General features: G+C 37.7%; 1 protein-coding gene across 1 annotated transcript; it reads right to left on the bottom strand.

The window, feature by feature from the left end:
* Nucleotides 1-3,722: 3,722 nt before the first annotated feature.
* On the bottom strand, nt 3,723-6,684 carry LOC107792683 (uncharacterized). The gene is made up of 5 exons (XM_016614920.2): nt 6,528-6,684; nt 5,395-5,657; nt 4,864-5,075; nt 4,398-4,665; nt 3,723-4,152 (listed from the first exon to the last, which is right to left on the bottom strand). The coding sequence occupies exons 1-5, from the start codon at nt 6,550-6,552 to the stop codon at nt 3,847-3,849; spliced, it is 1,074 nt and encodes a 357-aa protein (XP_016470406.1). The 5' UTR covers nt 6,553-6,684; the 3' UTR covers nt 3,723-3,846.
* Between the last annotated feature and the right edge of the window lie 21,271 nt (nt 6,685-27,955).

Raw genomic sequence — 27,955 nt, 5'->3', positions numbered from 1 at the left:
CATGTAATCTCGGGTTCGCATTTCCCTTGTAATGGACACCTTAGTGCGCTTCAGTATTGGCCCCTGGGGATGTCGACTCCATCGATGATCATGCTGATGACTTGCTGAGGTTCCTCCTGCTCGGTCCGCTTGTTGGAGTCCCTATTCCTGAAGTTATTTTTGGCTCGATCACTCAGAAACTCCCGGAGGTGTCCGTTATTGAATAACCGGGCCGCTTCTTCCCTTAGTTATTGGCAGTCTTCGGTACTGTGGCCGTGGGTGCCATGATACTTACATATTAGGTTGGGGTCTCTTTGGAAAGGATTGGAACGCAATGGCCGAGGCCACTTGGTATCTTTGATGTGTCCGATGGCTGATACGATGCCGGCAGCATCGACGCTGAAATTGTACTCCGATAGCCTTGGTGCCTCCCTGGCCCCAATTGGCCTGTCGATAACCGTTTTTGCTTATGATTCCCCAGTTATTATGCCCTCGATCGCTTTTTTTTTTCATTCCTCGCCAGGTTACGTTCGAATCCACTGCCTCTTCGATCTCTGCTATACGGTTGGTACCGATCTCTGTTCGATCTTGGTTCATGATCGACGACTCTTTTAGACCTGTCATTAGTTCTGATGGGATACACAGACCCAGAGGGGGCCCCGAGCTAATCATCATCCACTCTGATTTTTGATTGGTACCTGTTATATATGTTAGCCCAAGTTACTGCCGGGTACTCTATCAAATTCCGTTTCAGCTGGTGTGAAGCTAAAGAGCTTTAGGGGTTGCGTCCTTGAGTGAATGCTTGAACAACCTAATCGTCCGCAACCGGGGGCAGATCCATCCTTTCTATTTGAAACCTGGACACAAACTCCTTGATCATTTCATTATCTCTTTGCTTGACTTTAAAGAGGTCGGATTGTCTGGTCTCGACTTTGCTGGCCCCGACATGAACTTTTATGAAGGCATCCGTAAGCATAGCAAACGAATCAATAGAATAGGGGCAGGTTGTGATACCGTATCATTGCTCCTTTAGACAGGGTTTCCCCGAACATTTTTAGTAAAACTGACTCGATTTTGTCATGTTACAAGTCATTTCCCTTGATGGCACACGTGTAGGAGATCACGTGTTCATTCGGATCCGTGGTCCCATTATACATTGGAATTTCATGAATACGAAACTTTTTTGGGATCGGTTTCGGAGCTGCGCTCGGAGGGAAAGGTTTTTGGACGAATTTCTTGGAATCCAAGCTTTTCAATATCGGGGGTGCTTTTGGGATTTGATCAACCCTAAAGTTATAGGTCTCCACTTTTTTGTCGTTGGCTTCGATTTTCTTTTCTCCCGATTCCACCCGTTTTTTGAGTTCCTCAAGCATCTTTATTATCTCGGGGTTGGTCCCGGATTCAACTTCACCCGGCCTTACTGTGGCCGGTTCATTCCTATAGTGTTTTCCCGGGATGGATCGGGGTCAACTCTGCCGGGGGCACGACTTTGGTTCTACAACTGAGCTATTGCTACCTGTTGAGCCTGTAACATTTCGAAGATCACCCGCAAATTAATCCCATCACCTTCGTCGTCTTCTGTACTCCGGGCCATCTATCGGGCTCCCCCGCGAATGTTGTTTTCGAGGTCGGTAGGCAAGTTTGCGTCGATAGCTACATGTGAGTTAGCATCGATCAGGTTTGCGACTGGAACTCCGTTGGGGTCAATAGGGGGCACCTTGTTGCCGGGCACTACATTGTTGTTCTCGCCATGGTGATCAGACTCAGCATCAACGTTTAAATGAGTAGATTGAGAGTTCGACATTTTTAATTTAACCTGAAATTAAAATCTCAAAGAACAAGTGTAAAATAGAGTGCGTAATGAAAATTTGTATCAAATTACCACTATTATCCCTAGCCCCACAGTGGGCGCCAAACTATTTACCCTAAAAATGGATAACAATTGAACTTATATGTGGTTTTAAGGATATGTGAATTAATTTAATACGAGTAATTAATGACGTTAGATTAAGTAAATAAAAAATATAACAGATGACCAAACCAATGATAATGGTGATTCCGAGCTCGGATGATGGCTCGATGAAGAACCTGCCCTCGATTCCAAGCTTATACTTATGAAGAACTTAAAAACAAGAATAATAACTTTGAACAACAAAGAGAATTGAAATAAATTGCCTTGATATGCGTGTTATAATGTGTCCTCTGAATAATAATCTCTCCCCTTTATATAGTAGGAGAGTTTTACTCTAAGTACAATTCTAAGAAAGATAAAAATTTTCTGTTTCGCTAATCATGATTTTCTGCCGATACGGGCCAAGATTCACGCCATGATATTCGGTTGACCACGGACATCACAACCCTCTGTTAGTCTTGTGTAGCTGTTTGATAATGCCCTCCAAAGTCTTAATCCTCGAACCAGACCCGGAGGACATGGCCCTGATACCCCCGAGGGCAGATGTTTTGTCCGAAACCCGATACGAGGGCTTCTCGCTCTGACTCTGATTCATTACGGTCACGTCCCTGCTCCGTTTGTCTTACCGGAAAATCGAGGTGTTCAACGGGCTTGATTTTATCGTATACAAGATTGTATATATTTTCAAAGCTCGATAACAAATTACAACCATCCCGGCCAGACATAAGTATTTCTCTATAACTGTCATCTCTGCGATTTTTGAAAAATTCCTTTAATGGAGTATTTATCTAATCAAAGATGGATTAAGAACGTCACTGTTTCATATGTAGAAGTTTCAGTTATTTTAATGAAGTTTTATCAAACTAGCTTTCTTCTTGTACTATATCGTGTTGTATCAAATAGATGAGTCTATCAAATAAGTTATTTCTGCTGCAAGAAAGTCAAGTTGATTTATCAGCCTGCTACGTCATGCTCTAATGCCGGGACAAATACAAAAACAATAATAATAATATATCCAGTGTATTTTTGCAGGAGAGGGTGAGGGATATTTAGGGAGAGCAGTGTGTAAAGACTTTACTTCTACTTGTGAAGGTAAAGAGACTGTTTCCGATAGATCCTCGGTTCCTAGGACAAAATAAGTTACAATTTTAAAAACATGAGCATGTAGCATGCCATTTGAGTCTGTTCCCTATTATTGTTGGGACAACAAAAAAATGTGATATGTGGGGAATTAATTGTTAGATTTGATGAAATAATTCACAATACTATTAATAAATAGAACATATTTTTCGGGTAGAGCTGACCGAATGACATTCTCCTCGTTTTTCCTCTTGTAAGTGGTTCACGATTTCACATACTAATTATGCTAAGATTATAATAAAAGAATTACTTATGAGTTGATTAATAATGGTCGGGTGTGATATTGTGATTAATAAAGAAGGAATTACTATGCGATGATTAATAATGACTTAATTATCATGCATGAATTAATTACTCTACATTAGTTTTGCAAAGATTTTCTTCCTCATGTACATGGTCGAATATAGAGTTCCATCACCGGGTTCATCTGAACCTGGTAGTTCAAACGCGACATATTAATTTATGAGTAAAACTACACTAAAGTTACAATAATTTTAAAAATATAATGTGTTCAATTCTAAGAACCTTAAACGTTGAACCCATAAACTTTGAATCCTGGATCGCCTCTCTGCTCATATAGCCAATCAAACTCCGCATTAGTTATACGGCAAAAAAATTTGATGCCGTGCTAACATAAATGAACATAGTCTATCTGCAAATTGGAAAAAACAAAAATACTATACAACAAGAACCACAATAACAAGGCCATATTGATGATGAATATGTATTAGTTTCAGCTAGGACAGGGTCCAAACTGCCATTATATAAAGCATATAAATGCATAAAATGCAGCAATTGGAATCATAGTATAAGCATTATAGAACAAAGTTTTCCCCAAGTAAGAATGTCTTAATAATCTTATCTCCCATTCCATCTGCATACGGAAACAAGTGACCACCACCTTTAAGTTCATGGTATTGAATCCATGGTAGTCGTTCTGCAATATATCGTTGCAGAATGACAGGTACAAGCCCGTCCTCATCGCCTTGCCATAGATGAACGGAACATTCACCATTAGGGAACGGATTTTTAAGATTCATCGGATCAAATTCCCATGTTCCAAAGCCAACCATTGCATCGCGGTGAAGTGATTCAAATTCCCCTTGTTGTCTAATTTGTGCCTGAGATCATACACAAACAAATAGGTATAATAGGCAATCTAATGCGAGAAACACTTTATAGCAGAGCATATAATGCATCAAGGTGCAAAGCACGACAAATATATAAACTAAAGGCAGCAGCAAAATACCAAGTTAACAACAACAACATACCCAGTATATTTCCATACTGAGCAGGGTAACGTATACGCATACCTTACCCCTACCTTGTGGAGATAGAGAGGCACAGCAAAATACCAAGTTCTTACCCGATATTGTTCTTGAGAGGCAGCAAACTTGGGTCCGAGTTGTCTATCTTGAGTGAAAAGGATATCAGGGCTGTGAGCTGCAACACTAGAAGAAGGGAAATATTTCTGAGTGTTCCACCAGTAAGTTAACCATGGAAGATAGTGAGCAACCCGAAGAGTCCATTGATCCGGGAGAAGCTGATCGTAGTATGATTTTCTAGATAAATTTGCAGGGAAACTAGGCCACCAGTAGTTAACCACAGGTGTTAGAAGAGCCGCTCCTGCCAATCTGTTATAGATAGCCGAAAAGACAAGAAATTCAATCATAAGCTATATTCAAGACATAATTTAATAAACAAAAGCATGCTCTCAGACAGATGGTTATATACTTCAACATGGTATCAGGGTAGGCAGAAGTCCCGGGTTCCGGTCTCTTTAAGAGCAGTTTAAACAGCAGCAAATGGTAGTAAAAAGTATTGAACAATACCTATGAGGAATATATTTGAGACAGCCCCAAACTACTTGACCACCCATGGAAAATCCAACAACATAAAATTTGGATCCCAATTTCAATTGATCAGCTAACTCCTCAACATCAAGAGCTAAACTCTTAGGTGTTCGTTGTGGATGAGGATCACTTTCGCCATAACCAGGTCTATCAAATGACACAATATATATTCCCAAACTCTCAATAACATCCTGCACCAGAATATATTATTGCAACCATTATTATATCGAATTTTTTGGAAAATTCCTAGGGTAACCCGCAATTGCTACCTGTCGGGTGCGCATCGGGTAACTTGCTTATTGTGCAATAACTTGCAAACCACTAAACTGCACTAGGTAAGCCCGATGCAACGAGCTCTGACTGAGGAGACTGATGGTGTGGGGAATCGATCCCATGTCTCCCATGTGGGAAACCACTCATCCAACCAACTCAGCCAGCCCTTGCGGGTATTATTGTATCGATTTAAAACCATAAAATTGCAAGAAAAAGAAGAAAGGTAAAACTACATACAGGAGAAAGGGTGCTGGCAAGAACAACATCATGTTTGCAGCAATCAAAGCCATGGATAAACACTATTTTGTATTTTCCTTGGTTTTTAGGAACACCTTGCTCTTTATAAGCCAAATGCCTTCCGTCGGAAAGTCTTACTCTTGGTGCAGTAATTGGAGGACCATTTTGCGAACCACAAATTTTCGGAGGAGGTGGCCGAATTGCTTGATATGCCAATGCTAAGAACCCAATGAAGAGAACTGCAAGTACTTTCCCAGTTATACCTGAAATGTTCACATATGGTCACAATCTGCAGAAATTTATCAGAAAGAGAAATTGTGCATTTACAACAAACTTGAGAGGTAGAAGATAGTTGATTGCTCAAGAACTCTATAAAGTATTCCAACAAACAGAGCTTAACAACCTTCCTCTTACTAAACTTTAATTGTACAATGGTAGTGTTTGGGCAGTTTGCGCGCACCTTGATACCTGCTACCTCCCACATACCAGCATAGATACCGGATAACTCATCCCAAGACTTAGGCGGATGGGAAAATAATGGCCTAACATGTATTTTCTATGGTTTTCACCTACTCCATTGATCGCTAGACTCGTGCAAATTGAGGGATGCAACACAAGGCCTTCCTCTTACTAATTTAAACAAGTCCAACTAATAAGAGAAGCTAAAATTGAGCATTATGTTCACTTTGGTAGACTGACAAAAGCATCTGCATATACAACAACAACAACAAAAAATCCAGTGATTTTATACATGTGGGGTCTGGGGAGGTTATTTCCGATAGACCCTTGGCCATAGAAATGATGAAAAAGAGTAATAACAACAAGTAGAAACAACAACAACATAAGAATAAGATCGAAACAGAAGAAAGCAGAAACTCTAGGTAGTAATAACAATTTATGAATAAAATAACACATGCTCAAATTCTTTAACTTTGTAGCACCTTGGGACAGCCCCAGAACCTATCTCATCAAAAAAACAAAACTAAAAACAAAAAAAAACAACATTTCACATAATCAAAGACAAAGTCGTTCAGTTTCTTTAATTGCTTAGACTAATCAAGTGAAGACACAAAGTTCTCTACATATATCTACAACAGCTAAGGGAAGAAGAAAAAAACAGAGAGAAAAGGAACCTGAGGTAGCATGGGACTCTGCCATCTTTGTGAAACAATAGTTGTGATTCTTGTTGATGTCTTTTTTATACTATTATTATCCTAATTTCCCAAGATTTGGCTTCAGTCTGCTTTTATAATAAAAAAATTATAAAAGATCTAGAAACTAACAAGTACAACGAGAGGTTGTTTGTTACCTTACCCCATGTGCACTGTGTCGTTGGTCACCTAGGGAATGAGGGTCTCCCCCTTGTTTGGCAGATTATCCCAACGTACACTCAAACTAGGCAATTACTGCATCTGTAATGTTATTCTGTAGCGCTGACTTTGGAATATATTTGTGTGACTATAATTTTTTTTTTTAATTCTCTGGAAAATTCATAGCCGCTATCCTTTGGGTCCGTACTGGGCAATCTGTTCACTGTACAATAGTTCGCAAACTATGCAGGAGATGTAAACGGCACTAGGCAAACCTAGTACAACGAACTCTGACTGAGGAAGCTGCTGGTGAGGGGAAGTGGTCCCAGGTCTCCCATGTGAGAAACCACTCATACAATCCTTGCCGGTGCTATAAATTATTTTATTAAAGATAAAATTAGAAGTTTAAAATTAAAATATTTTTAAATAAAAAAGTATGATATGCTATTCGAGACAAATTAAAAACAAAATATGATACATAAATTGGAAATGAGAGACAAAGAGAGTACTTGTTAGCCACTTGGCCTCAGAAAAGTCTAGACTAGTCAACTTATTAAATTCTATGGTACAGATTGAGTTAATGAATATATAAATGAAATCTAGGTGTCTATAAATGAAATGTAGATGTCTACTAATATGCATCAATCCAGAATTAATGTAGATTATATGAATCTATTGTATTTATTTTCACTCATTTGTAATATCGAATTATTTTTAAAACAAATTTCCTACTTAACCTTATAGAAACATACAAATTGCTAAACACAATAAAAGGACTCCTAGTATTCGTCGTGCTTAATGTACAACAATTATTGTAGTTTTAATGTTGAGTATGTGAAGAAAGTCATGCATTGGATATTGATTAAAAAAAATATTATATATAAAGTGTAATGATATTCTTAACAATATTAGATTTTTTCAATAAATCGTACGGCCAGCCCCGCGGGCTGTCGAATGTTGGAACGAGACCTCCGTGCCGATTGGATACTTGACGCACCTGTCATAGGGGCATCATGTGTCGACTTGTAAGCATGACTTTGGTTCAACCATGCAAGCAACATAAAACGGACAATATTATATCATATTACTCCGAGTATCTATTGACCAGCTTAGCCACACAAACTATTATCAGATCCAATAGTGCGGCTAAACAAGTATGAAAATAACGGAGTGATGACACAAGGGTCAAAGGACAATAGTACATAGTTTGACTAGTTACCACCAAACAACGTAAAGTATGTGTTTGGAGATGGCTAAACTCATGTGAGGAAGCACTTCGATCTGTTTTACAGACTCAAATTAATTGGATCAGTAAAAACTACTTCGTGCATTTCATGTTATTTGTCATACTTTTTTGGTCTATTTTAACAAAAATATCACCTTATTATATTTAGTAAGTTTTTAATTATAACATTAGTATTTCTTGCACATCTCAAATAGTCAGATTTGGACACGAAATAAAAATAGAAAGATTAAAATTGACCGGAGACCGAAAGTAGTACCATAGTCGTTCCACGAGACTTTCACCAGTGATGACTACTTTTGTTAGTATTTTTCTAGAGAGAAGAGAAATGTTAGGTACAGTGGCGGAACCAAAAAATTTCATCAAAAATAGTCAAAAATTTAAAAAGTAAATATTCGGAGAAGTTAAGGGGATTCAATCTCTACAATTTATATATATATAAAAAATAAATTTAACCTTATATATATAATCTAATTTACCGGCAAAGAAGGTTCGAATGAACCCCTTTTGTCACCCTAGCTCCGAAGACTCCATGGTTTGACTAGCATACAAGAATTCCTAGCCATTCTCTTGTAACCCCATGGCACTCAGCCGTTGGTTATTTAAATGTATCATTTTAAGTACGAATTCAATTAAACTCATAATTTTTGACCATTGATATTTTCTGGAGAGACTCTCCTCCCCGTATCCACGGGCATAGGCACCTCGATTGAAGAGGTGTCACGTGACACCACTTCGTCAAAATTTTTCGTAATCTGTATTGTATAAATAATAAACAAAATTAAAATATTTGGTACATACAAATATAAGAAATGATACCACTTATCGTTACAATAATTTATTTATTTATACAATTCTTTAAATATTAACATTATTTATGAAAATTTCTGCGTCAATCAGCTAGGAAATTCACTGACCATTGACTTCTTCTGGAATGTGGAACACTCTCAATCAATTAGACAATTACTCACCCAGTGACGTCTTCTCGAAGCGCTGACAATGAATACGTGACAATCCGGTGTACTAAATTCTCGCTGTGCGTACTTTGTGTTTTTATAAGAAGCTGTTTCTATGATTCGAACCTGTGACAGCAACTTTATCAGTTACGTCAAGACTCTCATTCTTCGTGTATGACTAAACACAAAATTTAAGAAAATTAGAAGGAAAGACTTTAGGTTTATGCTAGAGTAATATTACTACTCTTCCTGTCCTAAATTACGTGTCATTTTCTTAATTTTTTGTGGCTTGTTTTAGATTACACATATCCAAAAAAAAAAAAAATTCTTAAACTTCCTGTCTAATCAAATATCAATTCATATATTGAGATGGAGAAATATAGATTTCATACACGGACTTTGAATTAGTCTTCCTATATTAGTGTAGAACTTATATTATCAACGAATTTAAGTGTTTGATTTTAAAATAAAGAGCGTGTATTGATCGCTAATAAGTCATTTCATAAGGGTATGCAGGTATTTACTCTTTCTTTGGTCTTGTGGTTTGCTTTCTTTATCCTTTCTCGACATCTTCTAACAGTTATTTTTAATTATTTTATTTAATCTGTAACTTAAAAAGCAGAATATAGAAAGTAAAATCGAAGACTCTTGTAATGTACATAGTAAAACAGGACCGGCATTAGCACAGACTCTTGTAATATATTACTTATTTGTTTTTGTAAACTTTTTCGCTTTTCGAGATTCAAGTTGTATAAACTTTAATTAATATTTTGAAATGCATTTTTTAATTGTATTGACATAAAAAGAATTATAACATATAGTTATTTTTCTTATAGTTTTGAATGTCCAAATTTTAATTTCAAAATAATCTAATCTAATTAGCTTTAAAGATTAATTAAATTGATAAACGGAAGTGAAAATATGGGCATAAAGTAATAATAAAAGTATAAATAAAGCATGTCCAATCCGATTCAATTTAAGTAGGAGTATTCAATATGCCTAGATAAAAGTACCTAGGGATATGTAACACATGTTGGAAATTATTTCTTCCGGTTCACAAGGAAATACGAACTTTTAGAGAAAAAAATATATTTACTAAATTAATTTTAATTAATTATTACATTGACACATTAAAATATATAAATAAGGGTAAATTTTAAAAAAATAAAACTAATTCTATCTTAATTATGTAAGTAGATATTTATTTTGGACCAAAATAAAAATATAAAATAATGTGAATGGATAGTCAATTCTTAAAACAGTGGACATGGGAAAAGGAAAGGTTGGCAATCTTGCCAAACCCTAAATTAATGTGTCCTGCTATTTTAGTTGACCAATAGGTATGCTATAGGCAAAATAAATAACAATAACAATCTATCCGATATATTTTTACAAATGGGTATGGAAAAATAATATATTCACAAACTTTACTCCAATCTTGTAGAAGCTTAATAGAACCTTCGGCAAAAGGCCAAATAAACCCCTCTATTTTCGAAAATGGTCTAAGAATATCACTCGTTATACTATTGGGTTATTTATACATCTACAGTCATACTTTGGGTTCAAATATACCCCTTATTTAAATGGAGGGACACATGTCATCGTCCTGTTAGTCAATTCTAAATATCTCCTAATTAATTTTAAAAAATTCATTACCTATACCTGAAAAATAATTCTTTTTTGTAAAAACTGAAAAAAACTAAATTTTTTTTACTAAAAACTGAAAAAAACGAAAATATTTTTTTCCGAGTTTTTACCAAAATACTGCTTTAAAAAAATTAAAAAATAATTTCTAAAACAATATTTTTGTAAAAACTGGAAAAAAAAGAAGAAAATATTTGTTTTTTCAGTTTTTACAAAAACATTACTTTAGAAAATTGCTTTTTAGTTTTTTTTGTTTCAGTTTTTACAAAAATATTGTTTTAGAAAATATTTTTCAGTTTTTTTTAAAGCAGCTTTTTTGTAAAAACTGGAAAAAAGTATTTTTGTTTTTTTCAGTTTTTAGTAAAAATAAATTCAGTGTTTTCCAGTTTTTACTAAAAATATTGCTTTAGAAAATTGATTTTCAGCTTTTGCTTTTAGTTTTTACAAAAATATTATTTTAGAAAATATTTTTTAATTTTTTCTGAAGCAGTTTTTTTGTAAAAACTGAAAAAAAAATATTTTCGTTTTTTCCGTTTTTAGTAAAAATAATTTCAGTTTTTTTTTTCAGTTTTTACAAAAAAAAAATTGCTTGAAAAAATTGCTTTTCGGGTATGGGTGATAGGTCTTTTTAATTAATTAGAAGATATTTAGAATTGACCAACAGAATGATGACAGGTGTCCCTCCGTTTAAATGAGGGGTATATTTGAACCCAAAGTATGACTGCACGGGTATAGATAACCCAATAATATAATGAGGGATATTCTTAGAATATTTTCGAAAGTAGAGAGGTATATTTGGCCATTTGCCGTAGAACTTTTGATATGCTATATTAGAAGGTGGAGTAAATAATCCGCTATAACTGCTAAAAGATATTAATAATGTTAGAAAAATGTTACATAGCGGAGTACCATTTTTTCCTTTTTAGTGAGTTTCGAAAAAATAACACCTTTATATATAATCTTAAGTAAGAATTTAACTTTAAAATTTTTATTTTATACTTAATGACATAATTTGTAGTACCGCAAATATTTATGGCTCATGTTAGAGCACAAATTTCAAAGTCTTTCTTTTTTAATTTCTTCATATTTGTGCTTAGTCAAACATTATCACATAATTGAAACAGGAACTAACATAGTTCACAGTTTTCAAAAGTTTTTAAGTAAAATGACCCAAAAAAAGGAACTCAAATAATTTGAGCTTACTATATTTTTCAACCCTCATGGGTTTACTTTAATTGCGTTCTTCTTCCTATTCTTTCAATGTTGAAAACTACTAGCTAGTTGCAGTTAATTAATCTATAAAATTATAATTGTAGATTTGAATGTTAGGATACCCCTAAATCGACCAATGCAGTTGCTTCATATTTGAATCTTAGGATGCCAATTAAAAGGTATTTATGTTATTTAAAATATCTACACATATATTCGAAATTATCGGGAGACGGTGACTCCCCTACCCAAAAGGTAAGCTCGTCTCTGCATATAAATCACAAGAAAATAACTTTACCATTTGTATACGGGTGAAATCGAGCCTGTTGGACACCTCGGTTCTCGATGGATTAAACGGAGCAGAGACATGATCGTAAGGAATCAGAATCGGGGCAAGGAGCCCCTCGAGTCGGGGTCCGGGCAAAATACCTGCCCTCGGAAGAATCGGGGACATATCCCCGAGGCCCGATTCGAATCCCAAAACTTCGGAGAGCATTATCAAATAATCGTGCATGACTAGCACATGGCCGTGATATCCGCGCCTAGCCAGATGTCACGGCGTGAATCTCGACAAGTATCGGAAAAGAACCTGTGATTAGCAAAATAGAAGATTTTTACCTTTTATGGAATTGTAATTAGTGTAAAACGTCCCTACTATATAAATGGGAGTCTGAATATTTATTAGGGACATTGTAACATGCATATCAATGCAATATATTCTTATTTTCTCTGTTATTCAAAGATATTACTTTTGTTCATCAGTTCTTGATTGTTGTGAGCCCTGGATCAAAGGCAGGCGTTACATTAAGTTGTTACTGAGTCCGGGATCACTCCCCATAATTGGTTTGACAATTTATTATATCTTTTATCTTTTTAACCTAATGTTATTTATCATTTTTTATTGAATTAATACGCATATCCTTAAAACCATATATAAATTTAATTGTTATCCATTTTCGAGGAAAAATAGTTTGGCGCCCACTATGGGGCTAAGGATAATAGTGGCAATTTGATATAATTTTTCACAACACACTCTATTTTACACTTATTCTTTGAGCTTTTAATTTCAGGTCAAATTAAAAATGTCAAACTCCTAATCTACCCATTTGAACGTTAATGCTGAGTCCGGTCACTATGGCGAGAACAACAACGTGGTGCCCAGCAACGAGGTGCCCCCTATTGACCCTAACAGAGTTTTAGTCGCGGATCCAATCGATGCTAACTCACACATGGCTATCAAAGCAAACTTGCCTACTGACAAAGAACAACATTCGTGGGGGAGCCCAGTCGACAGCCCGGACTACACACGACGGCGAAGGTGATATGATCAACTTGCGGGTGATCTTCAAAATGTTATAGTCTCAACAAGCAGCAATATCCCAGTTGCAGAACCAAAGCCTTACCCCCATTAGAGTTTAGCCCGAACTATCCCAGGAAAATGCTCACAAAAATGAACCAGCCACAGAAAGGCTGGGTAAAGCAGAACCCGGGACCAACCTGAGATAATAAAAATGCTTGAGGAACTGACAAAATGGGTGGAATCGGGAGAAAAAGAAAATCAAAGCCAACGACAAAAAAGTAGAGACCTATAACTCCAGGGTCGATCAAATTCCAGGAGCACCACCGATACTGAAGGGCCTGGATTCCAAGAAATTTAGCTCCGAAGCCGATCCCAAAGAAGTTCTGTATGCCCGAAATTCTGAAGTATAAAGGAATAACTGATCCAAATGAATATGTGACCTCCTACACTTGCGCCATCAAGGGGAACGACTTGGAAGATGACGAAATCGAATTCGTTCTGCTGAAAAAGTTTGGAGAGACCTTGTCAAAAGGAGTTATGATATGGTATCACAACTTACCCCCTAATTCTATTGACATATTTGCTATGCTTGCAGATTCCTTTATAAAAGCACATGCCGAGGACATCAAGGTCGAGACCAGGAAGTTAGACATTTTCAAAATCAAGCAAAGAGATAACGAGATGCTCAGGAAATTCGTGTCAAGATTTCAAATGGAACAGATGGATCTGCCTCCGGTCGTGGACGATTGGGCCGTTCAGGCATTCACCCAAGGACTCAACCTCCAAAGCTCATTGGCTTCGCAGTAGTTGAAACAAAATTTGATAGAATATCCGGCGGTAACTTGGGCCAACGTCCATAACAGGTACCAATCAAAAATTAGGGTTAAAGACGATCAGCTCAAGGCCCATTCCGGGTCCGTTTATCCCGTTAGAACTAGTGACAGATCCAAAATTGCACATTTAGTGCAGAAGTGCAACATGAGTACGTAAATCAATGCGTACCCAGTAAGTATCTAGCCTAACCCCGGAGAAGTAGTGACGAGGGGTCGACATCGACACTTACTAGAGATCCAAATAAATAAAATGATAATTCATAACAAATAGGAAGTGTACAGCTATAGCGAAGTAAATCTATAATCTCGTAATTTTTCAATTTATTCTCTTTAAAGTATAAATTTTCTAAATCTTATATTCTTCCTTAATATCTGAGAACATGCCAAGTGTTAATACCAAATAAATAAGAAATACCATAAAATACCAGGCATCAATGGAAAGACTAGCTCGTGAATATTCGGACTACTAGCGATATAACGCACGATATTGCCGAGGTCATTCGGCCCGATCCAAAATAACGTATACAGTGCTAAAGGACTTGTTGCACGATCCGTATATGCATTTATATACTGTTGAGGCATTCGGCCCGCTCCACAAGAAAAGAAAAGAAATTACCGAATTACGAGGCACATGTTTACAATACAGCACAAAGCACAAAATGAATTTAATCTTTACCATTTCTCAAATAACTCACCCACAACTCAAAGTGTTAGGGCTTAGCCTAGTGTGCATATATTTACTTCTAAATCAATTTAAATTATAACTTCAATTAATTAAGCCAACAGAATGAGTTCAAATAATTCAAATATTTCATGATAAGATCCTAAGTCTACCCGGACATAAATATGCTTTAGCTACGTACGGACTCTCGTCACCTCGTGCGTACGTTGCACATAACAATAAATATCAGCTACAGGGTAGTTTCCCCCTCACATGGTTAGACATGAGACTTACCTCGCACCGAAGTTTCATAACCGGCTCCAAAGCCCCTCTAACACCTCAAAACCGACGTCTGTCAATCCAAAACTAGTCAAACAATGTGTAAACCAATCAAAATATACTTTAATACCCATAATTAATCAACTCAAATAAATTCTCAACTCCACTTGAAAAGTCGATAAGGTCAACCCTCGGGCCTATGTGCCCAAATTCCAAAAGGTTTCGAATATAACCTTTATCCATAACACCACGAACTCAAATATATGATCTGTTCCTAATTCCATGTCCAATTTTGTGGTCAAAATCCAAAAATACCAGTTTCTAGGTTTTCTACCAAAAATGCCAACTTTTACAAATTCCCATGTTTAAATCCGTATATAAACCATGTATTTAACTCACAATGTGAATAAATCACTTACCCCATAATAGTTGATGAAGATGGAACTCCAAAAGTGCTCCAAAATCGGCTCCCATGAACAAAATGAAGTGAAATTGAACCAAACCCTCGTTTTAAAGAAACACGCTGCCCAACCCGACCTTCGCACCTGCGGTCCAATAGCCGCTCATGCGGCTCCGCACCTACAGAAAATCCATCACAGGTGTGGATTTAACTCAACCCAGCAGCCTCTGCTTTTACGGCCCAAACTGTGCTTCCGCTTTTGCGGCCCAAACTTCGCTTCCGCTTCTGTGGACAACAAGCACTTTTGCGCTCACGCACCAGTGTGCCAAAGTCCGCTCTGGCAGCCCTAGGCCTTCTTGTCCAAATCCGCTTCTGCAATCTTCCCTCCGCATCTGCGGCTTCGCAGGTGTGAACATTTCCTCGCACCTGCGCTCCTTTCCAACTCGTCCAGAACCGCTTCTGCGACCCTCTTGGCTGCTTCTGCGGCTCCGCACCTGCGGCCAAAACCTCACAGGTGCGGTTACACCAGATGCCAGTTGCTTCAGCATTTCTCTTAAGTCCAAACTCGACCTGTTTTCAATCTGATTCACACACGATGACCCCAGGACCCTGTCCAAACTTACCAACACATCGCAAAGTACAATACGAACTTAGTCGAAGCCTTAAAGCATGTCAAACAACATTAAAATCATGAATCGCACCTCGAATCAAACTTATAAATTTCCAAATTCTATATCTTGTGCCGAAACATATCAAATCAATCCGGAATGACTTCGAATTTTACACACGAGTCATAAATGACATAATGAAGCTATTCCAAAGCTTGGAATCCCAAACGGACATCAATAACATTAAATTCCACTTCAAGTCAAACTTAAGAATTTCTTAAATTTCTAAAATACCAACCTTCCATAATAAGCGCCAAAAAGCTCCCGGGTGATCCGATACTCAACCCAAACATATGCCCAAGTCTGAAATCATCATACGAGCCTATTGGAACCTCCAAACCCTTGATTCCAAGGTCGTTTACTCAAAGTTCAAATCTTAGCCAATTCTTCCAACTTAAAGCTCCTAAAATTAGAATGTTCTTTCTAAATCAATCCCGAAATTCTCGAAATTCGATTCCGACTATACGTACAAGTCATAATACCTGAGGTGAAGCTACTCTAGGCCTCAAATCTCTAAACAACACAGTAGAGCTCAAAATGACCGGCCGAATCATTACAGAGATAGTATGTGATAACCGGAAGTAGTTTATCGGCAGCAAAGTAAGAAAATCTTTCGAGGACTATAAGATCAAGAAGATCTTGTCAACACCTTATCACCCTAGTGGGAACAGGCAGGCGGAGTTGACGAATAAAACATTCCTTCAGAACCTTAAGAAAAGGTTGGTCGATGCCAAAGGGAAATGGAACGAAATCCTACAAGAAGTCTTGTGGGCATATCGCACAACCTCAAAATCCAGTACCGGGGCCACCCCATTTTTATTGGTCTATGGTGCCTAAGCACTAATACCGGTCGAGGTGGGAGAACCGAGCCTCAGGTTTTGGTATGCAACCAAAGAATCTAATAGCGAGGCCATGAGCGCGAGCCTAGAACTACTGGATGAAAGACGCGAGGCCACTCTAGTCCGGCTGGCCGCCCAAAAATAACAGATAGAAAGATATTACAACCGAAGATCCAACCTCCTACATTTTAACATCGGGGACTTGGTATTAAGAAGAGTAACATAGAACGCCTGGAACCCGAACGTAGGGAAGCTAGGACCAAACTGGGAAGCTATGTATCGAATTATCGAGATTATCGGTAAAGGTTCATACAAACTAGAAGCGGGAAACGGCACACAGCTACCAAATAACTGGAATGTGACCCACTTAAAACGATACTACTGCTAAGGTATGCCATCATTTTTTTTCTTTTATTTTGGTTAACACTTGCATGCAACAGCCGAAGAAGAATGTAGCTGATTAGACATGAACTATCAATCCCTGGCCACCCTTATCCGGGCCCAAAGGGCTACCCCCACTTGGGGACTTCCATCTTGGATAGGTTCAGACGATTTGAGTTATCGAGACCCAGAGGCACAAAACCTATTAGGCAGTGCCCAAACCTAAAATGCTACGGCCACCCTAAAAACGATTCGGAGACGTCCGAAGCCCGTAATCAAAATATTAGGCCTTTAACAAAATTCCAAACTTGTTCAAAGGTTACCCTCATCAAAATTATAGTCTAAAAAAATTTAAACAAACATCTTGGGGAAAGCTTTTGGTCACTCCGAGCCGGTCACTCCGAACCCCCATTAGTTTCAAACAAAACTTGCATCGAGGACAAGTCTTGTTCGGACCTCGAAAAAACAACTTATTACTACGTTTTATTCCGTGCTAAGGCATTTGAAATCTTTGCAATTGTAAAAAGGATGCTTAAGGTAATAGACTTGAAAATTTCCAAAAGGAAAAAAACTTTATATATACATTCCAGAATGTCTTTACAAAGGCCAATGATAACGGCCTCAACAAAATAAATGTACAAGGTGTAAAAATAAAGACAAAAATTTCTAAGGCACCTACGCCTGATCTTCACCAGAACCCGTCTCGTTACCAGAGCCGTCGGGGACTTCTTCATCTTTGGGTTCGTCGGAGCCCTCAGAGACTTCTTCATCCTCGGGTTCAACTAGTTTTTTTGCCTCGACCTCGAGCCTTTTTGCCTCCTCGATCTCGGCAGATAGGTCGAAGCCTCGGGCATGGATCTCTTCGAGGGTTTTCCTTCGAGATAACCACTTCACGTACTCAATAGTGGCTTTCAGGCAGGCCTCAGATGGCTCGACATAGGCCCTATACTGGGCCACCATCTCTTTAGCAACGACAGAGATTGTGCATATTTGAGCCTTTACAGCTTCACATTCACTACCGAGGGCATCTCGTTCTGCCAGGGCTGAGTTTAGTTGAACTCGGAGTTCCTCATTCAGCTGGGCTTGTTTATCGGCCTTTTCTTTTGCCACTCGTATTTGAACTTCTACCGATGCTAGTTATGAATGGGAAGTCTCCTTCTCCGAAGCCAGCCAATCCATTTTCCCTTCCAAACATCGGCCATGGCTTGGACCTCGTTCATTTTAGCTCGGAGTTGGTCGATATGGTCAATCTTCTGCTGAACCTGTGAGGTTTAGTCATTTGTCACCATGGTTAAGTCTTCATTGCTAACTTCAGAAACCTTTAACTTTTCGACCAAGTTGGCATCCTTCTTCTAAGCCGCATCCAGCTCAGCCTGGATATTCTTGACGACCTCTTCGTGTTGCTCGCTGAGAAGCTTATGCATGTCTCTTTTCTCGGCAAGGTCCTTGATCTCAGCCTCGAGGTGGTTAACCTCGGTCCGGTACCAAAGAAAGTTTTCATTATGGAGTCCCGAGGCCTGCGAAAGGGTAAAAGAAAAATGATATGAGAAATATCAAGGACTAAATTAAAGGTCGAAAGATTGTAATGATACCTTACTCGATTTAGTGCCTGTTGCGCCTGGTTGAACAGACATGGTACGTCCACCTTGTTCATTTTTGCATGGTCTTCTTCGGTCACCAGGCATCGAAGGTGGCTTACTAGTTCTACGAGAGCAGAAAGAACCGGGGAATCATCCGGGATAGGGATGACTATCGACCTCTTACGGTCGGGATCTACACTCGGGGGCAGGGAATTGGTTGAGTAACTTCGGGCTCGAATTCAGCTCGCCGACTTCTGAAGATGACTCATTTCTCGGCACTTCTAGGTCGCCCATCCCAGAAAAATCCTCCAAGATGGACGAGTCCACAGCGTCAAAAAAGGAACGAAGGGGATCGTCCGCTCAATGAGTCCCTTCATTAGACCTCTCCTTTCCCGTTCTGGCCTCCTCGAGCATAGACTTAGCATAAGAAGGCGGCCCTGAAATATCTATTATGTTGGGTGCCTCCTTTAGGGGCATGGATGACATCTCGGGAAGTCTCGGCCCCAGTCTCCCCATCGACCCCCCGGGCCTGAGGGGTATCAGCCTTATGGATCTCCTCTTCAACAGCTACTTGCTTCTCGGGGGATGTTAGCTCATGGGCCACGAAAAAATTATTTCCTTCGGGCTCATCCGTGAGCCGATAAATTGAATCCGAGTCGGGTGCTCAAAAGCTAGAACTTTCCTTTGGCTTACGTGCCAACCTTTTCTTTGGCTTCTTCTTCTCTTAGCTCGAGGAGCTCAGAGCCTTCCTTTTCGTTCTTTCTCCTACTTCAGCCCCGAGCTATCCCAAAGCGGAGGGTCAACGGACGGATCCTCGTCCCCTACTAAAGGCCTAAGCTCAATTGTCTTAGGCAAACCTGCAAAAGGAAAAGTGAAGAAAATAGAGTAAGTATGATGCGAATGGGAGGGCCATATGTTACATATTCGAGGAAGGGTCTTATCATGAGAACGGGCCTCCCAGCGGCCCCTCGAAAGTTTGCGCCATGAGCGCTCGGAATAAGGCATCTGTGAACAAATGCCCTCGATCCACTCCTCGAGCCGAGGGATAACGTTTGGAACTCAAGCGACGGCTGCACCACCACAAATACCAGTAAGAAAAGAGGAGATGAAGGTAAAATAACATTCAAAGGGAAACCATACTTACGAGATGCGTTCCACTTCTCGAAGAATGGAATGAGTTTGGAAGGAACCAAGTCTTCGGTCTTCACACGAATGAAACGCCTCTGCCAGCCCCGGTTCCGATCCTTATCGATGCTAGAGAATGGGGATTTGCTGGCCCGGCGTGTGAGATTTATTAGTCTCCCTCTGAAGATTCGGGGACTGTATAGGCGGAGTAAGTGATCGATTGTTAACCGACGGGATCCGGTCTTGTTCATGGAAAAATGAAGGAGGATCGCAATCCTCCACAACGATAGATGGATTTGATCGAGGCATACTTCATACCTCTTGCAAAAATCCAAGATAGCCGGGTCCACCGGGCCCAATTTGAAGGGATAAGTGTAAATACTTAGATACCCTCTACGTGGGTAGTGATGGAGTCTGCAGGCCCGGGGACTGCTACGTCCTTACCCACCCAATTGCAGTTCTCTCGTACTGCGGAGAAGACGTCTTCGGTAATGGAATATATATCTTGATACTCTTTCACCTAGTCCCTACACCAACGAGGGCTTCTCAACCTTAAAGTCATCGGCAATCGAACAACCCCCAGGAACGAACATTTTCACGGGAGGCTCAGCAGTCGGTTCATTTGTATCCACGCGAGGAGAAGACCTATCGAGGACGATCACATCGGGAGTGATCTCCCCGATTTCAGCGATCGGTTGAGAAGAAGAAGAAGTGCCTTGTTGGGGAACAGATTTGGAAGTTTTAGCCATTGTTATCCGAAAAAAGCTTGAAAAATATAAATAAAGGTTGAAAGATGAAAAGTCAGGTACGTTGATTTGGGTTAAAATTAGGTAAAAACTTGCAACTTATTGAGAAGTCTTGAAGAACGGATATAAAAATATTAGAGTGTGAAGAAGGATAGTGGTATCCTGAAAACTCGAAGGTAGAAGCTTGGCCAAAAGGTAAAAAATGAACAAATGAGGAAAGTATTTGTAATTAGGGTAAAACTCCCCTACTATACAAAGAGGAGTCTCACTATTCATTAGGGATATTGTAACATGCATATCAATGCAATATATTCTTATTTTCTATGTTATTCAAAATTTTTACTTTTGTTCATCAGTTCTTCATTGTTGTGAGCCCGGGATCGAAGGCAGGCGTTACATTAAGTTGTTACTGTGTTCGGGATTACCACCCTTAATTGGTTTGACAATTTATTACATCATTTATCTGTTTAATCTAACGTTATTTATTATTTATATTGAATTAATCCGCATATTCTTAAAACCACATATAAATTTAATTGTTATCCGTTTCTTAGGAAAAATATTATTACTTAAAAAATTATTATGATCTCAATTGACAAAAAAAATATTTAGGTTGCTTGATACTGCAATCACCACGATAATGGAGTTAACTCTAGAGAACAACGTGCAATTCTCCGGAACGTAACTGTCGTCCTTCGATTTTTTTAATCTTTTTTTATTTGAATGCATATCCAACCGAAGGGACGGCCAGTTGGTTTGGAGGTGTTGTCCATATGGACGACGCGGGTTCGAATCTCCCTCAATGCCCTCTGGATCTGAGTCTGTTGTACGGGGTTTGCCTAATACGGTTTACATTTCCTGTGTGGTTTTCAGGCTATTACATAGTGAGAGGTTTACCCAGTGCGCACAAAATGCTCACTACAGAGTGCTCACCCGAAAGACAGAGACTGTAACGGCTGCGATTTTCCCGGAGTTCCAAAAAAAAAAAAAACATATATAGTTGTTACTAATAATGTTTTACTAGATATTATTATAAAATATTACATCAAGCTTCATATCCTCTCGTCAGAAGCGAATCCAGAATTTACTCTATAGTTTCAAACGTTTAAAATTTTTAGCATTAAACTAATTTAAAATTTATTATACTCTTAATGAGTTTTTACACATAAATTTATATTCCACGTGGATTCATTGCATCTACCCCTACATTTTGTATTATATATCAAGTTGTATAACATCAGATGTGTCTGTATAATACGTGAAAGAGTGTGTGTGTGTCTATATATATATATATATATATATATATATATATATATATATATATATATATATTCAATGTTAAAATTGGCAAGAGACAGCCATGAATTAAAGCTTTGGACAATTGGGAAAATTAAAAAAGATATATGTTTGTATCATACAGTTTCAATCTGTCCCCTATTATTATAGGCACTTATCAATAGCGCAGAACAGAAAATGATGTCCAAAATTAATTGTTAGTTTAGACAAAATAATTCAATGTTAAACGGACAAAATACATCTGTGCCGCCACTCCTGTAGCTTGTCCAAGTAGGGCTAATAGATGTTCGATGTATTAATTCTATTAGATTAAACATGAAATTTCTCATATGTCGATATATGTTGAGCAAAAATTAAATGAATAAATAGCCGTATTATCTATTAGAACATCTATATGTGAAAATTTTCATCCTGAGACATGACAATAATGTATGGCTTTAGCCGGCAGCCGCTCAAGTATACCAATCAAGGTATTGTTCTCTTTTACTCAACTTTAAAGGTGAATGATCGATTAAGTGATCTCCGGTTAATTGCTTATTACTTATTTCAAGATCATTTTATTATAAAGCGGGAGATTCTAGTTAAATTATAGACTGCTTATGTTTTATTTAGAAATCACGCATGTATTATTTATGATCGCTTAAGTGGCCGCCGATTGATCGCTTATTAGTTATTACCATTTTCATAATGTGTGAGAACCTGTTGAAATCATGGATTACCTACATAATATCTAGAAATCATCCATATATTATTTATGATCGCCTAAATGATCTTTGGTTGATCGCTTATTAGTTTTTACCAGGATCGATCTTTTTTATACAGTGAGAGATCCTAGAGAAGTTCGATATCGCCTATGTGTTATCTAAAAATTGCCTATATTTTATATATGATCGCCTAAATGATATCCAGTCGATTGCTTATTAGTTATTACAAAGATTATTTTTATAAAATGAGAGATCCTTGTAAAATCATAGATCGCCTATGTGTTATCTAAAAATTGTCGTATACTATTTATGACCGCTTAAGTGATCTACGGTTGATCGCTTATTAGTTATTACAAGAATTATTTTTTATAAAGTAGGAGATCCTGGTTAAATCATAAATTGCCTATATGCTATCTAGAAATCGCTCATGTAATATTTATAATTGCATAAATGGTCTCCGATTGATTGCTTACTAGTTATTATCATGATCATTTTTTATAAAGTGAGAGATCCTAGAGAAGTCCTAGATTGCCTGTCTTATCAAGAAATCGCCAATGTTTTATATATGATCTCCTAAGTGATCTCCAATCGATCGCTTATTAGTTATTACAAGGATTATTATTTTTTTATAAAATGAGAGATCCTCGTAAAATCATAGATAGTCTATGTGTTATTTAGAAGTTGCTCATGTATTATTTATGATTGCCTACGTGATCTCCAATTGATCGCTTTTAGTTATAACCAGAATTATTTTTTTTACAAAGTGAGAGATCTTGGTAAAATCATAGCTAGTCTATGTGTTACTCAGAAATCATCCATGTATTATTTATGATTGCCTAAATGATCTACTATTGAATGCATATTAATTATAACCAGGATCATTGTTTTTATATAGTGGGAGATATTGGTGAAATCATAAATCGCATATGTATTACCTAAAAATCGTCTATGTATTATATACGAGGCCTAAGAAGAATGCATGAATAATATTTTATTATAAAAATTAGAGACATTACAAGCACATGACTAACTGTATTATTTCTATTTCATAACCTTCCAATTGTTTGTCAAACTTAATGCTTTTTGGCAAAGAATTTATTTGAGCATGTTAAGATCACAATCTCAAAAATATTTTACAGAACTTTATCTCGATTTTAAGTTCGTCTTTTGTATAACATATGCTATAATATCCATTTTTGTTCGATATTGTGAAACACATCTTAGGCGATGTAACTTCACAGTATGAAAATAAAAAAAACTTCATTGATTACAACACAAAATAATCCGAGCACACGATTTCTTATATAATTGCCAGTTTCAGATATAACATTGGCGATTATATTCATATAAGAAGTAATCCAATTATTATATTTATTTTAATACTTTAGGTTTTTTTACTTATTTATAACTTAGTTAAAAATATATATTACAACAGTCGAATCCATGGATAAACACTATCCTGTATTTTGCTTGGTCTTTGGCATCACCTTGCTCTTTATAAATCAAATGCCTTCCTATAACGACCTGATCAGTCGTTTTGAGCAATTGAATCCAGTTCGACAGTTTGATGTTATGAGTTGCTTCACATAGTGTATTATGATTTGCGTGCACCATCGGCTCTGGTTTTTGAGTGGTTCGGAAATGATTTTAAGAGGTGACTCTCATTTAAGAAGCTCGAAATTGAAAGAATTGATCAAGTTTGACTTTTTGAGTATTTGACCTCGGACTTTGATGGTTTCTATAGGCCCAGATGGTGATTTTAGACTTGGGCATATGCCCGAATTTGCATTTGAATGTTTGTAGAAGGTTTCAGCATCATTTGGCGGAAGTTGGTAATTCAAAGGTTTAGAATTTTTCTACGTTTGACCATGATTTGGCTTTAAGGCTATTGAGTTCGGATTTAGGTTTCGGGACATGGAATAAGTCCGTTTCATCATTTGGAGTTGATTTGAGGTGGTTCGGACGCTTGGTTGCGATTCTATAAGTTCTTGAAGTTCATTGTGATTTTCATGCGTATTGGCATTCGATTCGTGCTTCTAGAGGTTATTTTGATGTTCTGATCACGCGAGCAAATTTGTGTTATGATTTTAGACTTGCGTGGATGTTTAGTTTGGATCCTCGGGGGCTCCGATAAGTTTCAGATTAGTTTTGTAGTGTTTTGTTAAGAATCGTGTGTGCTGGTACTCGTGCCATCGCAATTGCGATGAGCAGGTCGCAAATGCTACCACCGCATTTGAGAGTATTTTCTCGCATTTGCGAACCAGGGGAGGATTGGGCTTCAATCGCAAATGCGATATTGGAGTCGGGAACGTTTGTCTTGAAACACTTAGCCTCGGAGGCTCGGGTGAGTTTCAGATTAGTTTTATAGTATTTTGTTAAGAATCGTGTGTGTTGGTACTCGTGCCATCGTAATTGGGATGAGCAGGTTGCAATTGCGACCACCGTATTTGCGAGTATTTTCTCGCATTTGCGAACGAGGGGAGGATTGGGCTTCAATCGCAAATGCGATATTGGAGTCTTGAAACGTTTGTCAGGAACCGGGTTCCTCTTAGCTGCTTTGTCTGTGTTGTGTTTGTATTGATCTTGCTTGAGGAGAGGACAATCCTTGATGAAATGTCCTAGCTTACCACACTTATAACATAAGTCATAACCTTTTGGCTTGCTGGAGCTGGCCCTTTTTGAAATGCCTCCATTTCTACGAACCATTTTCTGGAATCTTTTTGTCAGGTAAGTCATATCAGCATCCTCGCCACCTGAATCATTGCTGTCCGTCTTGAGGTTCTTTTCCCTTTTGGGCTCTCTTCTCTCATTATCCTTCTTCTTCTTCTTCTTCTTCTTCTTCTTCTTCTTCTTCTTCTTCTTCTTCTTCTTCTTCTTCATTTCATAAGTTTTCAGATTATCAACAAGTTCATCAATGGTTAGCTTCTGCAAATCCTTTGCCTCTGTGATAGCATTCACTTTGCTTTCCCAGGAATTGGGTAAAACGCTAAGTATTTTCTTGACAAGTTTGTTCCTTGGAATGATTTCTCCCAGAGAATGAAGCTCATTGATGATGGATGTGAACCGAGTATGCATGTCTTGGATGGGCTCATTGTCTTTCATCCTGAAAAGCTCGTATTCTGTGGTAGGCATGTCAATCTTTGATTGCTTAACTTGGGTTGTCCCTTCATGAGATGTTTGGAGAGCTTCCCATATCTTTTTAGCAGATTGGCATGCTGAAATCCTGTTGTATTCATCAGGACCAATGCCACAGACAAGAAATTTCTTTGCTCGGAAATTCTTCTCTATGGCCTTGCGATCAACATCATTGAATTCTTTTCTTGTTTTGAGAACTGTTACTGCTGGGTCACCACTGATTTTTGTAGCGGCGGAGGGTCCATCGCAGATGACGTCCTAGAGCTCTGAGTCTTCAGCCATGATGAAGTCGTGCATCCTTGTCTTCCACCATCCATAGTATTGGCTATTGAATCTTGGTGGCGTGTAGGTAGATTGACCTTCTTCAAAATTTGGTGGAGCAGCCATGAGGATCCTTTCTAGGTGTTATCCTGATACCAATTGATAGAATTTAAGGGTACACCAAACTATATAGAGAACCAGGTTCTCTATTAGTTCCCACAGAATACACGCACACTGCAGTAGGTAAATGATACAAAGAAGTTTTACGTGGAAAACTCTCAGCTCACGGGATTAAAAACCACGACATACCCTTGTAAGATTTCAACTTCACTACTGAGCAGACTTTTAGATTACAACCTATTGTAACATAGTAATTAACCTCTTAATTCCTCACTAACTTGTAACAACTCTATTACAAGCCACTTTGTAATAACTCTATTACAAAGACTTACAACTCGACTAACTCTATCCAAGACACAAACACAAGGGTTTATGATTTACAAATGTTTCCTATACAATGCTTCTAACTAAGCTAAGTAGGAATTACAAGTAAAGAACTTTAACAAAGGTGCAACACAACTCAATACAGGGAACTGATCCATTGTTATGTTGCTCTTTGTTCTTGATGCTCTTTAGAATCACTTGCCAAATTGGTTGGTCACTTGATAGAGGGCTTGATGGATTCTTCAGAGAGTTCAAGTGATATTTTGCCTTTGGTTTAATGTTAATATAACATTTGTGACATCACTTGAATGATGCAAGCATGTTTGGTACAGGAGCATTCCCATTGAAGTTGACTGCTGCACTGTTGCGTGTACAGGCAACAACTTTACAGCTGTTGGAGAGTTGACTCAGTACGGTCACCAGGGGAACTGATGTCCGTCTGTTCCCCTTGTTGTATCTTTGTCATCTGAAGAGTTGATTTACATCTCCAGCTTGAGACTTGTTATTCCCACGTACTTGAGGGTGTGTATCAGGTTCCTTATCTGGTTTATGTCATTAAATTTATTAGATCATCAAAACATTACAAGGTACATATAACCTATCAGTTCTCTTTTACTCAATTTTAAAGGTGAATGATCGACTAAGTGATCTCCGGTTGATTGCTTATTACTTATTTCAAGATCATTTTATTATAAAGCGGGAGATTCTAGTAAAATTATAGACCGCTTATGTCTTATCTAGAAATAACGCATGTATTATTTATGATCTCTTAAGTGGCCGCCGATTGATCGCTTATTAGTTATTACCATTTTCATAATGTGTGAGAACCTGTTGAAATCATGGATTACCTACGTAATATCTAGAAATTACCCATGTATTATTTATGATCGCCTAAATGATCTTTGGTTGATCGCTTATTAGTTTTTACCAGGATTGATCTTTTTTTATACAGTGAGAGATCCTAGAGAAGTTCGATATCGCCTATGTGTTATCTAAAAATTGCCCATATTTTATATATGATCGCCTAAGTGATATCCAGTCGATTGCTTATTAGTTATTACAAAGATTATTTTTATAAAGTGAGAGATCCTTGTAAAATCATAGATTGCCTATGTGTTATCTAAAAATTATCGTATACTATTTATGACCGCTTAAGTGATCTACGGTTGATCGCTTATTAGTTATTACAAGAATCATTTTTTATAAAGTAAGAGATCCTGGTTAAATCATAAATTGCCTATATGCTATCTAGAAATCGCTCGTGTAATATTTATAATTGCATAAGTGGTCTCCGATTGATTGCTTACTAGTTATTATCATGATCATTTTTTATAAAGTGAGAGATCCTAGAGAAGTCCTAGATTGCCTGTCTTATCAAGAAATCGCCAATGTTTTATATATGATCTCCTAAGTGATCTCCAATCGATCGCTTATTAGTTATTACAAGGATTATTATTTTTTTATAAAATGAGAGATCCTCGTAAAATCATAGATAGTCTATGTGTTATTTAGAAGTTGTTCATGTATTATTTATGATTGCCTACGTG

This window comes from Nicotiana tabacum, chromosome 2, assembly GCF_000715075.1.
Source record: "Nicotiana tabacum cultivar K326 chromosome 2, ASM71507v2, whole genome shotgun sequence".
NCBI lineage: Eukaryota > Viridiplantae > Streptophyta > Magnoliopsida > Solanales > Solanaceae > Nicotiana > Nicotiana tabacum.
The sequence above is the reverse complement of the archived record's forward strand: the minus strand, read 5'-3'. Positions and strand labels throughout refer to the sequence as shown.

Bases quoted from the DNA above. Each gene is read 5' to 3' on its own strand.
- LOC107792683 (XM_016614920.2), bottom strand. From the start codon at position 6,552: ATGGCAGAGTCCCATGCTACCTCAG. The intron at 5,658-6,527 runs GTTCCTTTTCTC...TGAACATTTCAG, and splicing joins AGAGTCCCATGCTACCTCAG to GTATAACTGGGAAAGTACTT. The intron at 4,153-4,397 runs GTAAGAACTTGG...GTATGATCTCAG, and splicing joins CCTCTCAAGAACAATATCGG to GCACAAATTAGACAACAAGG.